This window comes from Engraulis encrasicolus, chromosome 19 (assembly GCF_034702125.1).
Source record: "Engraulis encrasicolus isolate BLACKSEA-1 chromosome 19, IST_EnEncr_1.0, whole genome shotgun sequence".
NCBI classification, from domain to species: Eukaryota; Metazoa; Chordata; class Actinopteri; order Clupeiformes; family Engraulidae; genus Engraulis; species Engraulis encrasicolus.
The window spans coordinates 31111674-31125694 of NC_085875.1; the positions used below are offsets into that span (position 1 = coordinate 31111674).

General features: G+C 44.2%; 1 protein-coding gene across 1 annotated transcript in view; it reads left to right on the forward strand.

Annotated features, from left to right (window-relative positions):
* The first annotated feature begins 1373 nt into the window (after positions 1-1373).
* The window catches only part of myo6b (myosin VIb), a 107902-nt gene continuing 95254 nt past the window's right edge, over positions 1374-14021 (forward strand). The window contains exons 1-2 of the mRNA XM_063184114.1: positions 1374-1532; positions 10754-10899. Coding sequence (XP_063040184.1) covers positions 10783-10899 — 117 coding nt within the window. The 5' untranslated portion in view covers positions 1374-1532; positions 10754-10782. The remainder of the gene's footprint in view (positions 1533-10753; positions 10900-14021) is intronic.

Consider the following 14021-nt stretch of genomic DNA (forward strand, 5'->3'; position numbering starts at 1 on the left):
GGGATTCAGGGAGGCCCATGGGGTTTAGACAGGAGTAGGGGGGATTTGAGGAGGCCCATAGGGTTTAGACAGGAGTAGGGGGGATTCGAGGGGGCCCATAGGGTTTAGACAGGAGTAGGGGGGATTTGAGGGGGCCCATAGGGTTTAGACAGGAGTAGGGGGATTCAAGGAGGCCCATAGGGTTTAGACAGGAGTAGGGGGATTCAAGGGGGCCCATAGGGTTTAGACAGGAGTAGGGGGGATTTGAGGGGCCCCTGGGGTTTAGACAGGAGTAGGGGGGATTTGAGGGGGCCCATAGGGTTTAGACAGGAGTAGGGGGATTCAAGGAGGCCCATAGCGTTTGGACCAGTCTACAGTAAGTTACAGACCCTTTCCCCTGAAATTCCCTCTGGTAGTTTCACAACAACAACACATTACAGTACAGCAGGGTGTGAGTTAGAGCAGGATATTCTCAGTTAACAAATATGTCACTCAACCATGCACTGCACTCCTCTAATCCTCTCACCCCCTCTTTCAAGACCAACACCCCAAGCAAGGAGACCTAATTACTAGCCATGCCTCAGTGAGATAATTGCTTACCCCTGACCACTAGGTAGCACATCCCTTTAAAAGGGGCTTTTCTTTGATTGGACCTATGTCATTAACCAGGATGGGCAGTGCAGAGCCAGAGAAGAACAGAATAAGGCATATACAGGATATAAAAATAAATTCCATAAACTTATTTAGTGTAGCAGCGCCACTTAAATCAAGACTATTCACTGAATGTTGTGTGCATCAAATAATTAAAGGAAACATTTAATTGCTTGCAGTCTGTTCTAATGGTGGCTCACGGCACAGTATCTTACATAGAGAGACGATAAAATGTAACCATTATGTATCGATCTTACACCTGCATCTTCATATCTTGCTTTGAAATGTGATAAGATCCCACATGGTGCATATCAAATGTCCTAATTAGACTTACAAACGCGGTGTAAGCTTTCAGTGGAGGATAGAGTGTCTACTTCAGAGATGTTTTAAAACGGTTTGAGTTACCTGCTCATCAAATATGAATAGCCTAGATCTCAAGTTGTTGACTCACTCTGGGAGCCATGGTGATCTGTGGAAAGAGGTCAAACTGTAAAGTTACTCAAATGTGTTTTAGAATTCCTCTAGGCCTACTCTCTAAAAGCAAACTGTAATTTCTTCAACAGTTGCCTAACGTCTACTATTAGATACCTGGGCGTTGGATAATGTTCCATACAGCATCCTAGTCAGAGAGCATGGTCTGGTCAGTCAGCCTTCTTCCCTCAAGGCAGAACTAAACAGGTCTTTCTACCTCTTCCTCCGCTGGTCCTCGGAGACTGGAGCGACTCCCTCCTCCGCGCCTGACGTCATCACACCGCTAGACTTCAATCCAAAGCCGGGCCAGACTGGGAGTACCAACGGGACTGTTGTGACGGACTAATGACAGCGGCTCTAACTGGAGGAACTTGAACGCACTTCTTTGCCATAGCCTTTTTACGGACTATATTGTTTCAGTTCGCCTGCGTGTAAGTAAAAGACTTCTCATTTGGCCATTTCTGTCCGTGTTTATAAAGAGAACAGCTTTTTGTTCACGAATAATGGTTCACTGTTATTTTAAACATTAATCACCATTCTGAGCGATGCTAACGCGCTAGCAAGGAAGTGGAGCGCGTCTGTGGGGAACGCTTTGGAAGTTGACATTCCAGACACAATTTATGGATGTGTCATGTAAAGACCACCTTGAGCACGCTTGCCAGCTGATAGCTGATGGGGTAGCAAACTATTAATGTCACCCAGATGCATTGCTAATGTGGAAAAGTTGAGATAAAGCAAGCTTATTCTTTGCACCGTTAACTCCATAGGCAGGCAATGTATTCAGAATGTTCTGTTATGGGTTCAGAATTTGAAAGGATGGAGTGTCCACTCAGACAGAACTTGTGCGGTGACTACGAGAGAGTTAGCTTTTTTATGCTGAGCACTGAGCAGTGCGCCTGGAATGCCTTCAAGCTGCTCATAGGCTTAGTTAGCAAGAATGCATGATGCATAGTTGGTGATTATCAACGAGTATTTGGATTCTTTCACGGCGAGGTTGTTTAACTGTAACTGTGAAAGTAATGTTACTGTATCAAACATTATCATGGTGCACTGTAGTAGGACTGTAGTAGAGCAGCCAGTAGCCTAATGATTATAATGCATTAAAGAGAGGAACAGCCTGTCAAATCTATTAAGATAGAATTCCTGGACTGTGTGTTGTCCTGCTCTCATGGACATGAAATACTAGTTATACAAACATTTGACCTGATTCAGCACACATCTGTATCACAAGATATTTGAATGGCTTTGGTTCTAATCTTCTGAATGGCGCCTTGGGTTTTACACTCATAATGTAGAATAGAGTAGAGTATCATTTATTGATCCCAGGGAAATTAAGGTGTGAAGTAGCATACATACATAAATACAGAATACATTACACACATTTTTTACATGTGATTATTTGTAATATAGGCCTATCTATGGCAAAGTTTCATCCTTCACAGACAAGTGCTTTGATGTGTTGGAGTTGAGTGGCCATACACTCTGGTTTCAGTTCCCTGTATGATAAAGTATGCACATTAAAAGGCAGAAAGGTAAAGGATGACCTAGTTTCCATACTGTACATTTATGGCATTTTTTTACCATTGGCTATCTCCAGGTGCAGATTTTCAAACTTGACTCAACTTATTTATTGCCAGGGTTGATTACTTGGGCCACAGACCAAATCAGGAAGTAAAGTAGAGCAGTAGAGGATGTTAACCAGGAACATTGCTCTTTTCTACATCCTGTTGGCTTGGAACAGAACAGATAGCACAGCACAATGCGTTTTCCATATCCCCCCTGCCACACTGAAAGCAGGAAGTGGACTGATGCTGCATCATATAGTGGGCGTACGTACAGGGTTCTTTTTTTTGTTTGGTCATATCCTGTACACCAGGAAGTTGCTACTTGCCCCTTGACCCCTGTCGTTGCATCATGTCCATCTGGCCGCCAGGGTTTCCATGGACAACCACTTGCTGGGATAGTAGTGTCCGTTTACTGATACATCTTAGATGTAGACATCACCCACACGTCTAGTTAGACCAGGGGTGGGGAACCTTTTTCATTCGAAGGGCCACTTAAAAATCCTTCAAAGGCCGTAAAAGTCCTCCGAGGGCCGTACTATGAACACAAATCAGGATTTCCCCATGCAATTTAGGCCTATACTGAAGGTAGACACCTTTAAAACAGACCCCACCTTCTCTAGGTCCCCTTGATATAACTTAATTGCATTGGAAATGTAATTTCTAAGATTAATTTACAAAATATGTGATATTTCATGTCAAGCTGCACAACATTAAAATTACATCGGGGGCTGGACAAAACGGCCTCGAGGGCCGCAAATGGCCCTCGAGACATAGGTTCCAAAATGAAAAGCAAAATGAAAGGCATCTTGGAGTTCTGCATGGATTTGAGTATTCCAGATGATCAAATGGTAAGACCTGAGACAGAATAACTGGCAATATTTTGTAGCCCCATCCTTTTTGATGACTATTGGATCTTTCTTGCACTTTATGACCCACATGTCTCTTCTCTCAATGACCGCAGACCTAATATGTGTCTCCCTTCTTCTTGGGATTAGGCAAACATGCCAAGAGGATTAGAGACAAACTAAAAGCAAACCTGCCCCCATATGTGGCACTAGTTGTGCCCCCATAACCGGTCACTAGTTAAGTTTCATAGGACAAGCAGCCGTGTAATCCACTTTAATGGATACTGTGTGGTGACGGGCTGACACAGCTGAGAAATGTGTCAGTGGGCCTTACGGTGATGTCACACCTTGAAGTGCACGTTGACTTCTCTTCTCTTCTCTTCTCTTCTCTTCTCTTCTCTTCTCTTCTCTTCTCTTCTCTTCTCTTCTCTTCTCTTCTCTTCTCTTCTGTAGTCACATTCTACATATAGCCTGCCTGGCTTAAGGAAAAGACTCTAATAGAACCTAAAGGAGAACTGTATATAAAATCCATCTTTTTTTGAAAATTAGATGCTACTCTCTCTTAGGCCACACAAGCCCTCTCAGGTAAAGCATCATGGTCTACACTGCATATGGAAATTGTCAAGTGAAATATACAGTTGTCTGTATACTTTATAGCAAACACATGCTGGTCAATGTTGTTGTGGTGTTTTTTTCAATTGTTCATTGATAAAGGGTTTGCCCTATAATATACAGTGTAAATTATATCATATATTGGCTCATATGCTTGCATGTCATCTGTTGAGATTCTTACAAATGATTAACCAAGCTGACTTGGTTTACTCATTCAAGGGCACAAAACATGTCAAATTGTCACTTTGTATAGTAGGGGCTAGATGATTTAGTGGCATGATATGCTGAAGTGGCATTTCTTTAATCACTGGTTTAGGTCGATGGACACACATTGTTCACCAACAGGTGAGGGTTAGGAATGGGTTTTGTTCAAGGTACAGTTTGACAGGTGTAGAGGTTGGTGGACACACATTATTCACTGACAGTTATAGGCACAGTTCGACATTGCAAACAGGAAAGCCCCATTGGTGGGCACGTCTGTTACAATTTCATTGAAGGAGAAATGTAAAGTAGATGTTTACTGATCCCTACTCATCGGCTGCTGTATGCAAATGTAAATGACAAATGTCATTCCTAAAGTTCAGGTGATGAACATATTCAAATGATAAACTTGATATTCTACGCAGTAGTAGCCTACCTTAACAGAGAATTGTTGGCATGTGCCACATGTTTTGACGAATCATCAAACCCCCTTTCATTGTCAGTCATGGCTTCAACATCTCTTCATAGCTCTCAGCAGTGTTCTCCATTGAGCTAAATGGGCATGCTGACCTCTAGGTGACTATGGCCATTCATTGAATCGAAGGCATAGTTTATAGCTCCAGATAAAAAAAAAAAATAGGTCATGGATTCTTGTTAAAGCTTAATGTTTTTGGCGTTGCTCTGTATAATTTTTAAAAATGTTTTTTCAGCTGCATAACTTTTGAGGTTTTCTGTGGTCAACACTAAGCTGGGTAAGGGTCTTGCAGCTGCTCTTTGGTATTTATCTGAGTTTTTAAACAAAGGATTCTTTGTCAGCACACATCTAAGACAGAGCAATATAGCAATAAAACCCTGTGTTTGAGCCGTTACTTAACACAAACGCTGTATGTTCCAGCTAGGCTTTATGGCATACTTTACTGCCAAGTTACCATGACGACATTATGTAAGTCGATGACTGACTTAAAAGGGTTGTGTTGACCGAGATGTGGAGTGGAGAACTGATCTACTACACTAAGCAGATACATACAGGGACGAATCAGTTCATCAAGTGTCTTTAGACAAAAATATATTTTGGTACCAAAAAACAGAATCGGTGGGGGAGAAGAGGTTTAATTTCTCATGGACCTTAGTGCTCTTTTGAAATCTTACTGACACAGGTGCACGATATTAGCTTGGTGTTTCCACACCCCTGCACTCCACAGCAGACAAGTGTTCACTGCACACAACGAAATTGCATTTATGCGTCACCCGTGCAAGGGGGCAGCCCCCAATGGCGCCATAAGGGAGCAGTGCGTCGGGACGGTACCATGCTCAGGGTACCTCAGTCATGGAGGAGGGTGGGGGAGAGCACTGGTTAATTACTCCCCCCTGGCGGGTCAGGAGTCGAACCGGCAACCTTTGGGCTACAAGTCAGATGCCGTAACCGCTTACCCTTATTGGTGGGAGTGGTGAACTGACTGGAGCTTTGTTGACTGGTGAATTGACTGGAAGATTTACGGATTTGGCGGCCAGGCTAGCACTATGCTACCTGGTATGTCTTGAGGCCCCTGGCTGGGCCCATTTGGCCTGTTCGTTCACCCCTCAGTGGATCACTGAAGACATTTGGGTTTCACTGTTGTGATGGGTTGTGGGTGTGTTCTGACCGTCATGTCAACGAGCCTGGCTCTTTGGTATAGTGTTCAAAGACCCAGTTTACTGCCCCATAACCCCATCGAGTCCCGGCTGGGCAACTCTACTCCCCTTTGCTACAACCGTGCTATGGCACTAAGCTGTCAAGCTCTTGATCTACTGCACTGTATGTAGGGTAGTAGAGTTCCAAGCGCCCATCTAAGATGAAAGACTATTGTTTTGGTAATGAGTCATGATTCAAAAGTCTATGTAGCAAGACTTACATACCACTTTTTCTATAATACAGTGTTGGTTAAGCTTGCTTCATGTTCTTCTCAAAACTGAGACTCCCTCCTTTGTATCAGTATCGACTGGTGTTGTTTGTTGTCCAGTTTCATTCTAATCTTTTGTGGTAATCCCATTATTAGTGAAACAGAAGTTGTGCTCCAGTTCACAACCCCACCACAGTTCACATGCCATGCTTTGGTTTTGGTGTGTTGGAGTGGCTTTTTATTGTGTATGTGTGTGCACATATACATATGTTTGTGTGCGCACATCCTGAAGTTCCAGCATCGTGTGAAATTCCATTCCCAGTCTAATTCCCTCCAGTTCCACAATGCCACAGTCACAACTGGCCATACAACAGATTCATTTGTTGTCTATGTGCTTTTTGATGGAGCGTGCATAGTATTAAGGGCAGTAACATGCAACACAAACAATAAGCCATAAACGCTGATAATGGTACCGGGCGGGGGCAGAAAATAAAGTTGGCGTAGGCCTTGGATTTTGTCTGGCAAATTCTGCTCTATGAACGACGTTTTGCTGAGGGGGTAACCCAAGCGGCTGCGCCCTGTAACCTGCATAGGCATACAAGGGCTGGGAACAGATTGAGGACCTATCTGATGACCCTTTCGCTCCTTGTTGAATCATTCAACAGCAGCAACACACACACACACACACACACACACACACACACACACACACACAGCAGGGCGGAGCTTCAAAGCCACAGCAAAGGCTGCTGGGCCACATTGCGGTGACATCACGGCGAGCCTTTAGTTTAGCTCTTGAGTTCTTGGTGGAATTTTTGCTTAAGAACATCATCCGTCCGTCCAGTGACCGGCTGGCCAACAAGCGAACATGACTAACTGCTGCTTGGTTGGTGACCCCCACTGTAGTCTTCTGTTGAAGGACAAGGGATTATGGATTTTAACAGTTGTCCATTTGTTGCATTTGCTCCAAACCCATCCCTCTAAATCTCTTTGTATTGTGTTTAATGGCAATAAAGGCTTTGTACTTTATTTGACTTTGCCCTGATGAAGGCCATACTTTGATTTAGCCCTCCAGAATAATGCTGCCGTCCTATTTTTATTATAATATAAAATAATATAATATAATATAATATAATAACAAATATAATACAATATACTATATTATATTTTATTATATTATATTATATTATATTATATTATATTGTATTATATTATATTATATCATATTATATAATTGCCACTGTGTGCCTTTGTTAGCACGTAGTGCATCAGGTTTTGCACGGGTTATTGAGGTCTACTCTGTGGTGGGAACTTTGGCCTGCTCAAGTGTCCCAAGCTGCTCCTAAAGCCCATGAACCATGGACACTTAACCTCAATCCCACATCTAACGAGATAACTAAGTGGATGGGCTGCACGTTTTTCTGTGGCTTTACCAGTATCAAGACGGCTACACTGGCATTACTAGCTGAACTCTAGTTGACTCAGAGTGTTTTTCAGCTGAGTCTGGTTTTTTTGGTCTTTTTTGCTTAATTTATGACAGGACAGTGAAGGTGGTGACAGGAAGCAAGTGGGGAGAGAGAGACGGGGAAGGGCCGGCAAAGGACCCGGGCTGGGAATCGTACCCGGTGTCAGCCGCAGGGTAGACGAGTGCCCTACCGTTTGGCTCTTATAATACCCATCAGTCTTATGGCACATGTGTGACTGTTGTACGTCGGTGTGCTCGTCTGAAGGCTCCTGCGTGGGCAGTTGGTGGACACTTCTGCCGGGAAGCTGGAGTGTCATAAAATCCAGTGCATACATACATCATTTAGGACTTCATTAATGTCATAATAGAGTAATAAAAAAAACAAGCTGATAACACACGCACACACACACACACACACACACACACACACACACACACACGCACACACACACTACACGCCTAGCCTAAACAACCAGATAACCTGACATTGGGGGTGACATTGTTTGATGGGAATGTACCATTTTTATCTAGACGTATTTATAGGCCTGACTTACTCATTGTTCCTCATGCCCAGGGACATCGCCTATATGACCTTTCATTTCAGTCTGATTATAGCAACATTCTTCTCATGGACAGTTGAGGTTAACCTTGCAATTGCGTCACCATGTTACAATCATTCTGAGCTGGCACCCTTCCTCAGTGCGAGATAGCAATTTGTGAGCAGATAAAAAAAGAAAAGTAAAACTGTCGAGTGCTTCTTTGTTAATTTATTTCTTAAGTCTTTGATTTTCTTAATTGACAAAGTTGAGCACCCAGTGCAGCCTAAGCTTGATGGGTTGTCGAGCATGCTTCCTGATTTTCTTTTTGTTGAACTTGCTGTTTGAATTCATAGAGAATGTCGATAGTTAAAGAGCTGAAGACTTTTAATATGGCTTCAGCAACATTACCAACCGTCCTTTTGTTTTTTTGCCCACTCTGAATCAATGCCAGTTTTGGACCCAAAAGCACTAATTGCTCCAAGAGTAGAGCGCATCCATCAATGGTGAAGCAGTGCATTCATCCACACACTAAATAATTAGGGAATAGCGCACTGATGAAGTAGCTGTCATTCTTGTTCCTGTGCCAGGGTGATAGAGAACTCCAGCCAAACAGCACTCCCACTCCAATGACTCTGCAACAGCAGTTTATTGGATGTAGCTGATTGTGCTGTTGGATGACAAGCACTGCAGTGCAAATCTGGCAAATGGACAAATTACTTGTTTTTTTTTTCTCAGTGGGTGGGACTGGGACAGCTCGAGATTCTCTGAAACATGGACCTCTTAATTGATCATTACGGCCAAACAGTCTCAGGAGGTCTCCTAAGCCATGGTCATGGTGGTCTGGTCAGCAGAGCAGAGAGCAAAGCCCCCATAGACCCCCATCCTGGTGTCCAGCCATCCATCCATCCATCCATCCATCCCATCATAGGCTGCCTGTGGGGCATAGAGTGCGTATATGAGGCTAAATTGGGGGTTGGGTGGGTATTGGCTTAGGAACTGTATCCTGTCATTGTCATCATCGCAGCGAATCAGTCAATGGTGACCACAGCCAGCCAGCGTGCATGCATGATGTGAGGCTCATGTGACGGCCCTAATTTCACACTCCAACTTCCCCATGTTGCTCTTGTTGTGCTGTTCTGTGCTGTGCGGAGCTCCTATTATTCTCTTGCCAACAGCTGGTCTCTTTAATCCTGGAAGTCTGAGCAATACAGAGAGAGGAAAACAGCCTGCAGACGAGAGTAGTCAGGGAACAGTGGGGCTGGTAGTAACCCACTGAGTTTTGAGCTCCCAGTCAGCTTCTGCTTTTTTGTCTTTCTCTAGAGATGTGTTGGGTTGAGTAGCAGCATCTGCTAGAGCCGAATGCTCTTCATAGCCATAGGGCATGTTCCACACATTGGTGTCATATTACTCACATGCATCTGTTGCTAACGCTACACTAGGCTTTGTCCCGGAATCTCAAGAAAAGGGATTTTGAGGCGCGTGCTGTTCATCCTAGGCTTATACTACTTCTTTCACTCCCTATTCTGTGACAAACTTGATTTGTGTGAAGGTTGCATCATTTACGAGATATACCCTCTAACAGGAAATGAGCCGTTGTAGCTGTTGTAAACAAATGCACTCATAATCTGCCCTTCTGCCTTAGTTCTTCCAACTGAAATATCATGCTGTGCCGTGTTATTCCCCACGCAATTTCCAGAGCTTAGTATGGTTAAGTTTGATCATTTTTTTTTTTTTTTAATGGGTACTCCCTGGGTGGGAACTACATGAAATCTCTGTAGTGTGGAGCAAAGTGGTCCCATAGGTAATGTAATGTGCTGCTGCTGCTGCTGTGGTGGAGGATCTCAGGGACAGGGTTGCCAGATGAGGATGATGATCTCCAGCCTAAAAGATGCTCAAAACCTGTCTGGAGGCACTAAATCCCACCCAATTCTATTGATTTCTATGGCCAAAAAATGGGCGTTTTTTCCCGCAGACGGCCGTCCTAAGCAGCCCAATTTTACGGGAAACCACCCAATCTGGCAACACTGCTCAGGGAATCGCGAATCGAGCAAAGCAGATCCGTCAGTGTGTATAACTACCCAGTCAGTCATTCATGATCTGAATAACAAGATCACAGGAGAAGAAGATGCCACTGGGGATATGAGGAGAAGCTCTCAAACCTCCACTGCACTGATGGAAAGAAAGAAATCTCCACTAATGGAAAGAAAGAAGTCCTTAGTAGGAGTAGAAGTACTGGTAGTGAAAAGGTTGCTGTTGTTTTTTTTGTTTGCTGTAAGATGAAGGGAAAGATGATGCACTACTTGCCACCGCCTTGCACCAGGTGCACACCTGACCATTTTTCCAAGGAATTAATGAACGATTAAAGAAACCTCCCCTATGCTGTCGCTGTGTGTGTGTGTGTGTGTGTGTGTGTGTGTGTGTGTGTGTGTGTGTGTGTGTGTGTGTGTGTGTGTGTGTGTGTGTGTGTGTGAGAGAGACCTTAACTGCCTGTGTGTGTATGTGTGTGCATGCCACATTAACTTCCTGTGTGTGTGTATCCGTATAGAGTGGGGGGAATTGCCGGGCGCCGTTGCAATGGATGATGGGAAGCCAGTGTGGGCGCCCCACCCGACAGATGGGTTCCAGCTGGGCATGATCGTGGACATCGGGGCCGACACCCTGACAATAGAGCCCCTCAACCAGAAAGGCAAGGTGAGTGTGTCTCAACCCAGCCACCTGTGTGTGTGTGTGTGTGTGTGTGAGAGTGTGTGTGAGAGAGAGAGGTTGTGTGTTGGTGCATATGTATGTACAGAATGAACAACACTGAATAATTGTGACGTGACTTGGGATGGGAGGGGTGACTATGTGTCGGTCCAGTGGTAAGCCTAACCTTGCATGTCAAAGTTTTTCATGTAATTTTAATGACATGACTTTTTAATGACGCCTAAACTTTTGACCACACGGAAAGCGGGTTACACAGATGTCACTAACGTACTATATGTGCTGTACATCACATCAATGTACTGGATGCATGTCAATGGATGACAGTGTGACACAAGAAAAAGCCAAAGATCCAGAGAACCTTTGAGGAGCCGCGGGAGTAAATAAAGTAATAAACAAACCCTCCCAGCGTTCAGGCAGTTGCCAAGTTCTGTGGCAATGGTTATACTCCAGTGACCTATGACCCCTTTTTTCTGGGCGCGCTGCCAGGTAACAACCTCACGCCACTCCTATTCTATATATGTTTCCTTTCAGTTTGGCCGAGCGGCGGAGTTCCTTTCTCAGCAGCTAGCTCCTTCTTGGGCCGGCTGAATTGCAGCAGTTTTTCCGAGGTGCACGCATACTAAGTTAAACGTGAGAGAGAGAGACAGGGAGGGAGAGAGAGAGAGAGAGAGAGGGAGAAAGAAAGCGCAAGAGAGGGCTGTGTTGCTTCTGAGGAGATGAATTAATGATGGCGCGGAGCAGCAGGTGGATCGATCACGTTACAGGCCGAGCTGTGCTCATTACAGGAGAGGGCCCACCTGTGCCATGCCATCCACCCAGGCAGGAAGGAGACGCTCAGGGCCCTGCGCTGAGTGGTGCCCTTCCCCCACTCCTCTCCTCTTCTCTTCTCTTCTCTTCTCTTCTCTTCTCTTCTCTTCTCTTCTCTTCTCTTCTCTTCTCTCCTCTCCTCTCCTCTCCTCTCCTCTCCTCTCCCCTCCTCTCCTCTCCTCTCCTCTCCTCTCCTCTCCTCTTCTCTTCTCTTCTCTTCTCTTCTCTTCTCTTCTCTTCTCTTCTCTCCTCTCCTCTCCTCTCCTCTCCTCTCCTTCGCCCAGCTCCAGGCGTAAACAATAGTAGAGAGCTCTCTCTGACTCCACACCTGTGGCCCCTGTTCATTTGGGTCCACAGATAAATACTGCATGTCTCCAATGCTCCACATGCCTCTTTTGTCAACAGGTTAACCACCTAAGGTGTATATTTCCAGATTATCTGAAATAGTGAAATAGTTTGTTGTTTGTGTCTCGATGTGTGATCTTCCTCCACATCTTTTAAGGTGCACTGTGTATTTTTTTTTGTAGTTCATTTTCAAAATGTTGCAAAAGTTTTTAACAAATACTTAGCACTACCATCAAATTTTAAGCATTCATTACTGTATGACAGGGAAAATTGTCCTTTTCATACATGAAAAGGGGGATCTTCTCCATGGTCCGCCATTTTGAATTTCCAGAAATGTTCAGACATTTTTAGCTGCAAGACTTATTGTACTTTGGTTATACTAGTAAAATATTTAAGGAGTTCGGCCGAATATTTAAGGAGTACGGCCGACGAGGTGTCCCGATATCAAGGGAAATAATGGACGAGGCGGAGCATTCTAAACAGGCAGACGGCGCAGCCGAAGGGCTGTTGGCTTCGCCAAGTCCATTTTCACTTGATATCGGGACATCTCGAAGCCGTTATTCCGCTCATCACCCGGTTACCAATATTTAAGTATTAATATGTTGATCTAAGGCTTTGTGAGAAAGTAGATTAACCACTGTGCTTGGTACGTTGCTATGGGCACCACTTCCTAATCTAGTGAGATGGGCCTCTAATGGAGGCATGTAAGGACGCGCGCAGAATATTCGGGTGACTTGACAACCAAATGCGATAAAATTGACCACTGGGTTTTTGACTTGACAACCAAATGCGATAGACTTAACGACGGGGTCTTGGCCATAGCAACCTGCAGTTTAGAATTAGTAACGTCACCTCGCCAGAAAGTTAGAAAAGAAGCAACTTAGACGCCCGCACGCCCACATGACATCATTGGTGTCCTGCTCTCCGGGAATAAAGGACACCTGCTCAGCCAATCAGAAGATGTACCGTCTGCTCACCGGGTGATAATGGTTTATTATTTAGTAAATATTCATGAAAAGATCATATTTGGCAATTGGTAGCCCAATTTCAATGAGCAGCATAGTTGCAGTACCCATTCTGACCACCATTCTACACAGTGAACCTTTAAACTAAACATACACCAGGTATCTTTTAAAAGTACAATACATTTATACCTTCATCTAGTAGTGACCATGAAGACATGCCAGGAAATGAGTCGGAGAGAGAGATGGTGCAGAGCCGGGAAATGATCCAGGCTGGACTTGAACCTGTGTCCCCATGGGTATGCAAACCCAAATGTGGAGAGCTTAGCACACAGTGCTACAGCGCTGCTCACAACACAGAGTTTACTTGTTGTTTTATTGTGGGCTTTTTTAAGGTAACTCTTTCTTTGGCGTGGTCTACATAAGGGTGTTGCAACTCTCACCTTTTTCAGGAATACATTATTGATGTTTATGACTCATCATTTGTCATTTGGTTTCTGGATTGTCAAGTTGACATTCCAAAACCTGAATGAAACAATATGCCAAAGGTCATCAACATCAATAATGTGTCATTAATGTTCCTGATATGGGTAATGTCATTCTTATGACAATTACATGACAGCCTTATGTATACCATGTTGAAGAAAGTGTGCCTGTTTTTTGTCACCTATCAGTTGATGTTGCGCATACGCTGTAGGATTACCAGCCTAGCGTACCACCACACCACTGATAATACAGTGTTAACTGTTGTCTGTCATTGTCTCCCAGTGGTGGACCAGGCTACCAGAGGCTACAAGACTAGGGTTGCCTTACTCAACCTTCATGAAGCGAGTAAAGACCCTTCTGTTCTGAGACTGTTTACGCACTCACCTATGATGAACTAAACGCCTTGATCATCATATTAACTTTAAAAATGTACTAACCCAGTGCATATCGTACACAGTATACAGGCCAAGCTCTATACTGTGTTCTGCACGAATAGTTTGCTATTGATTA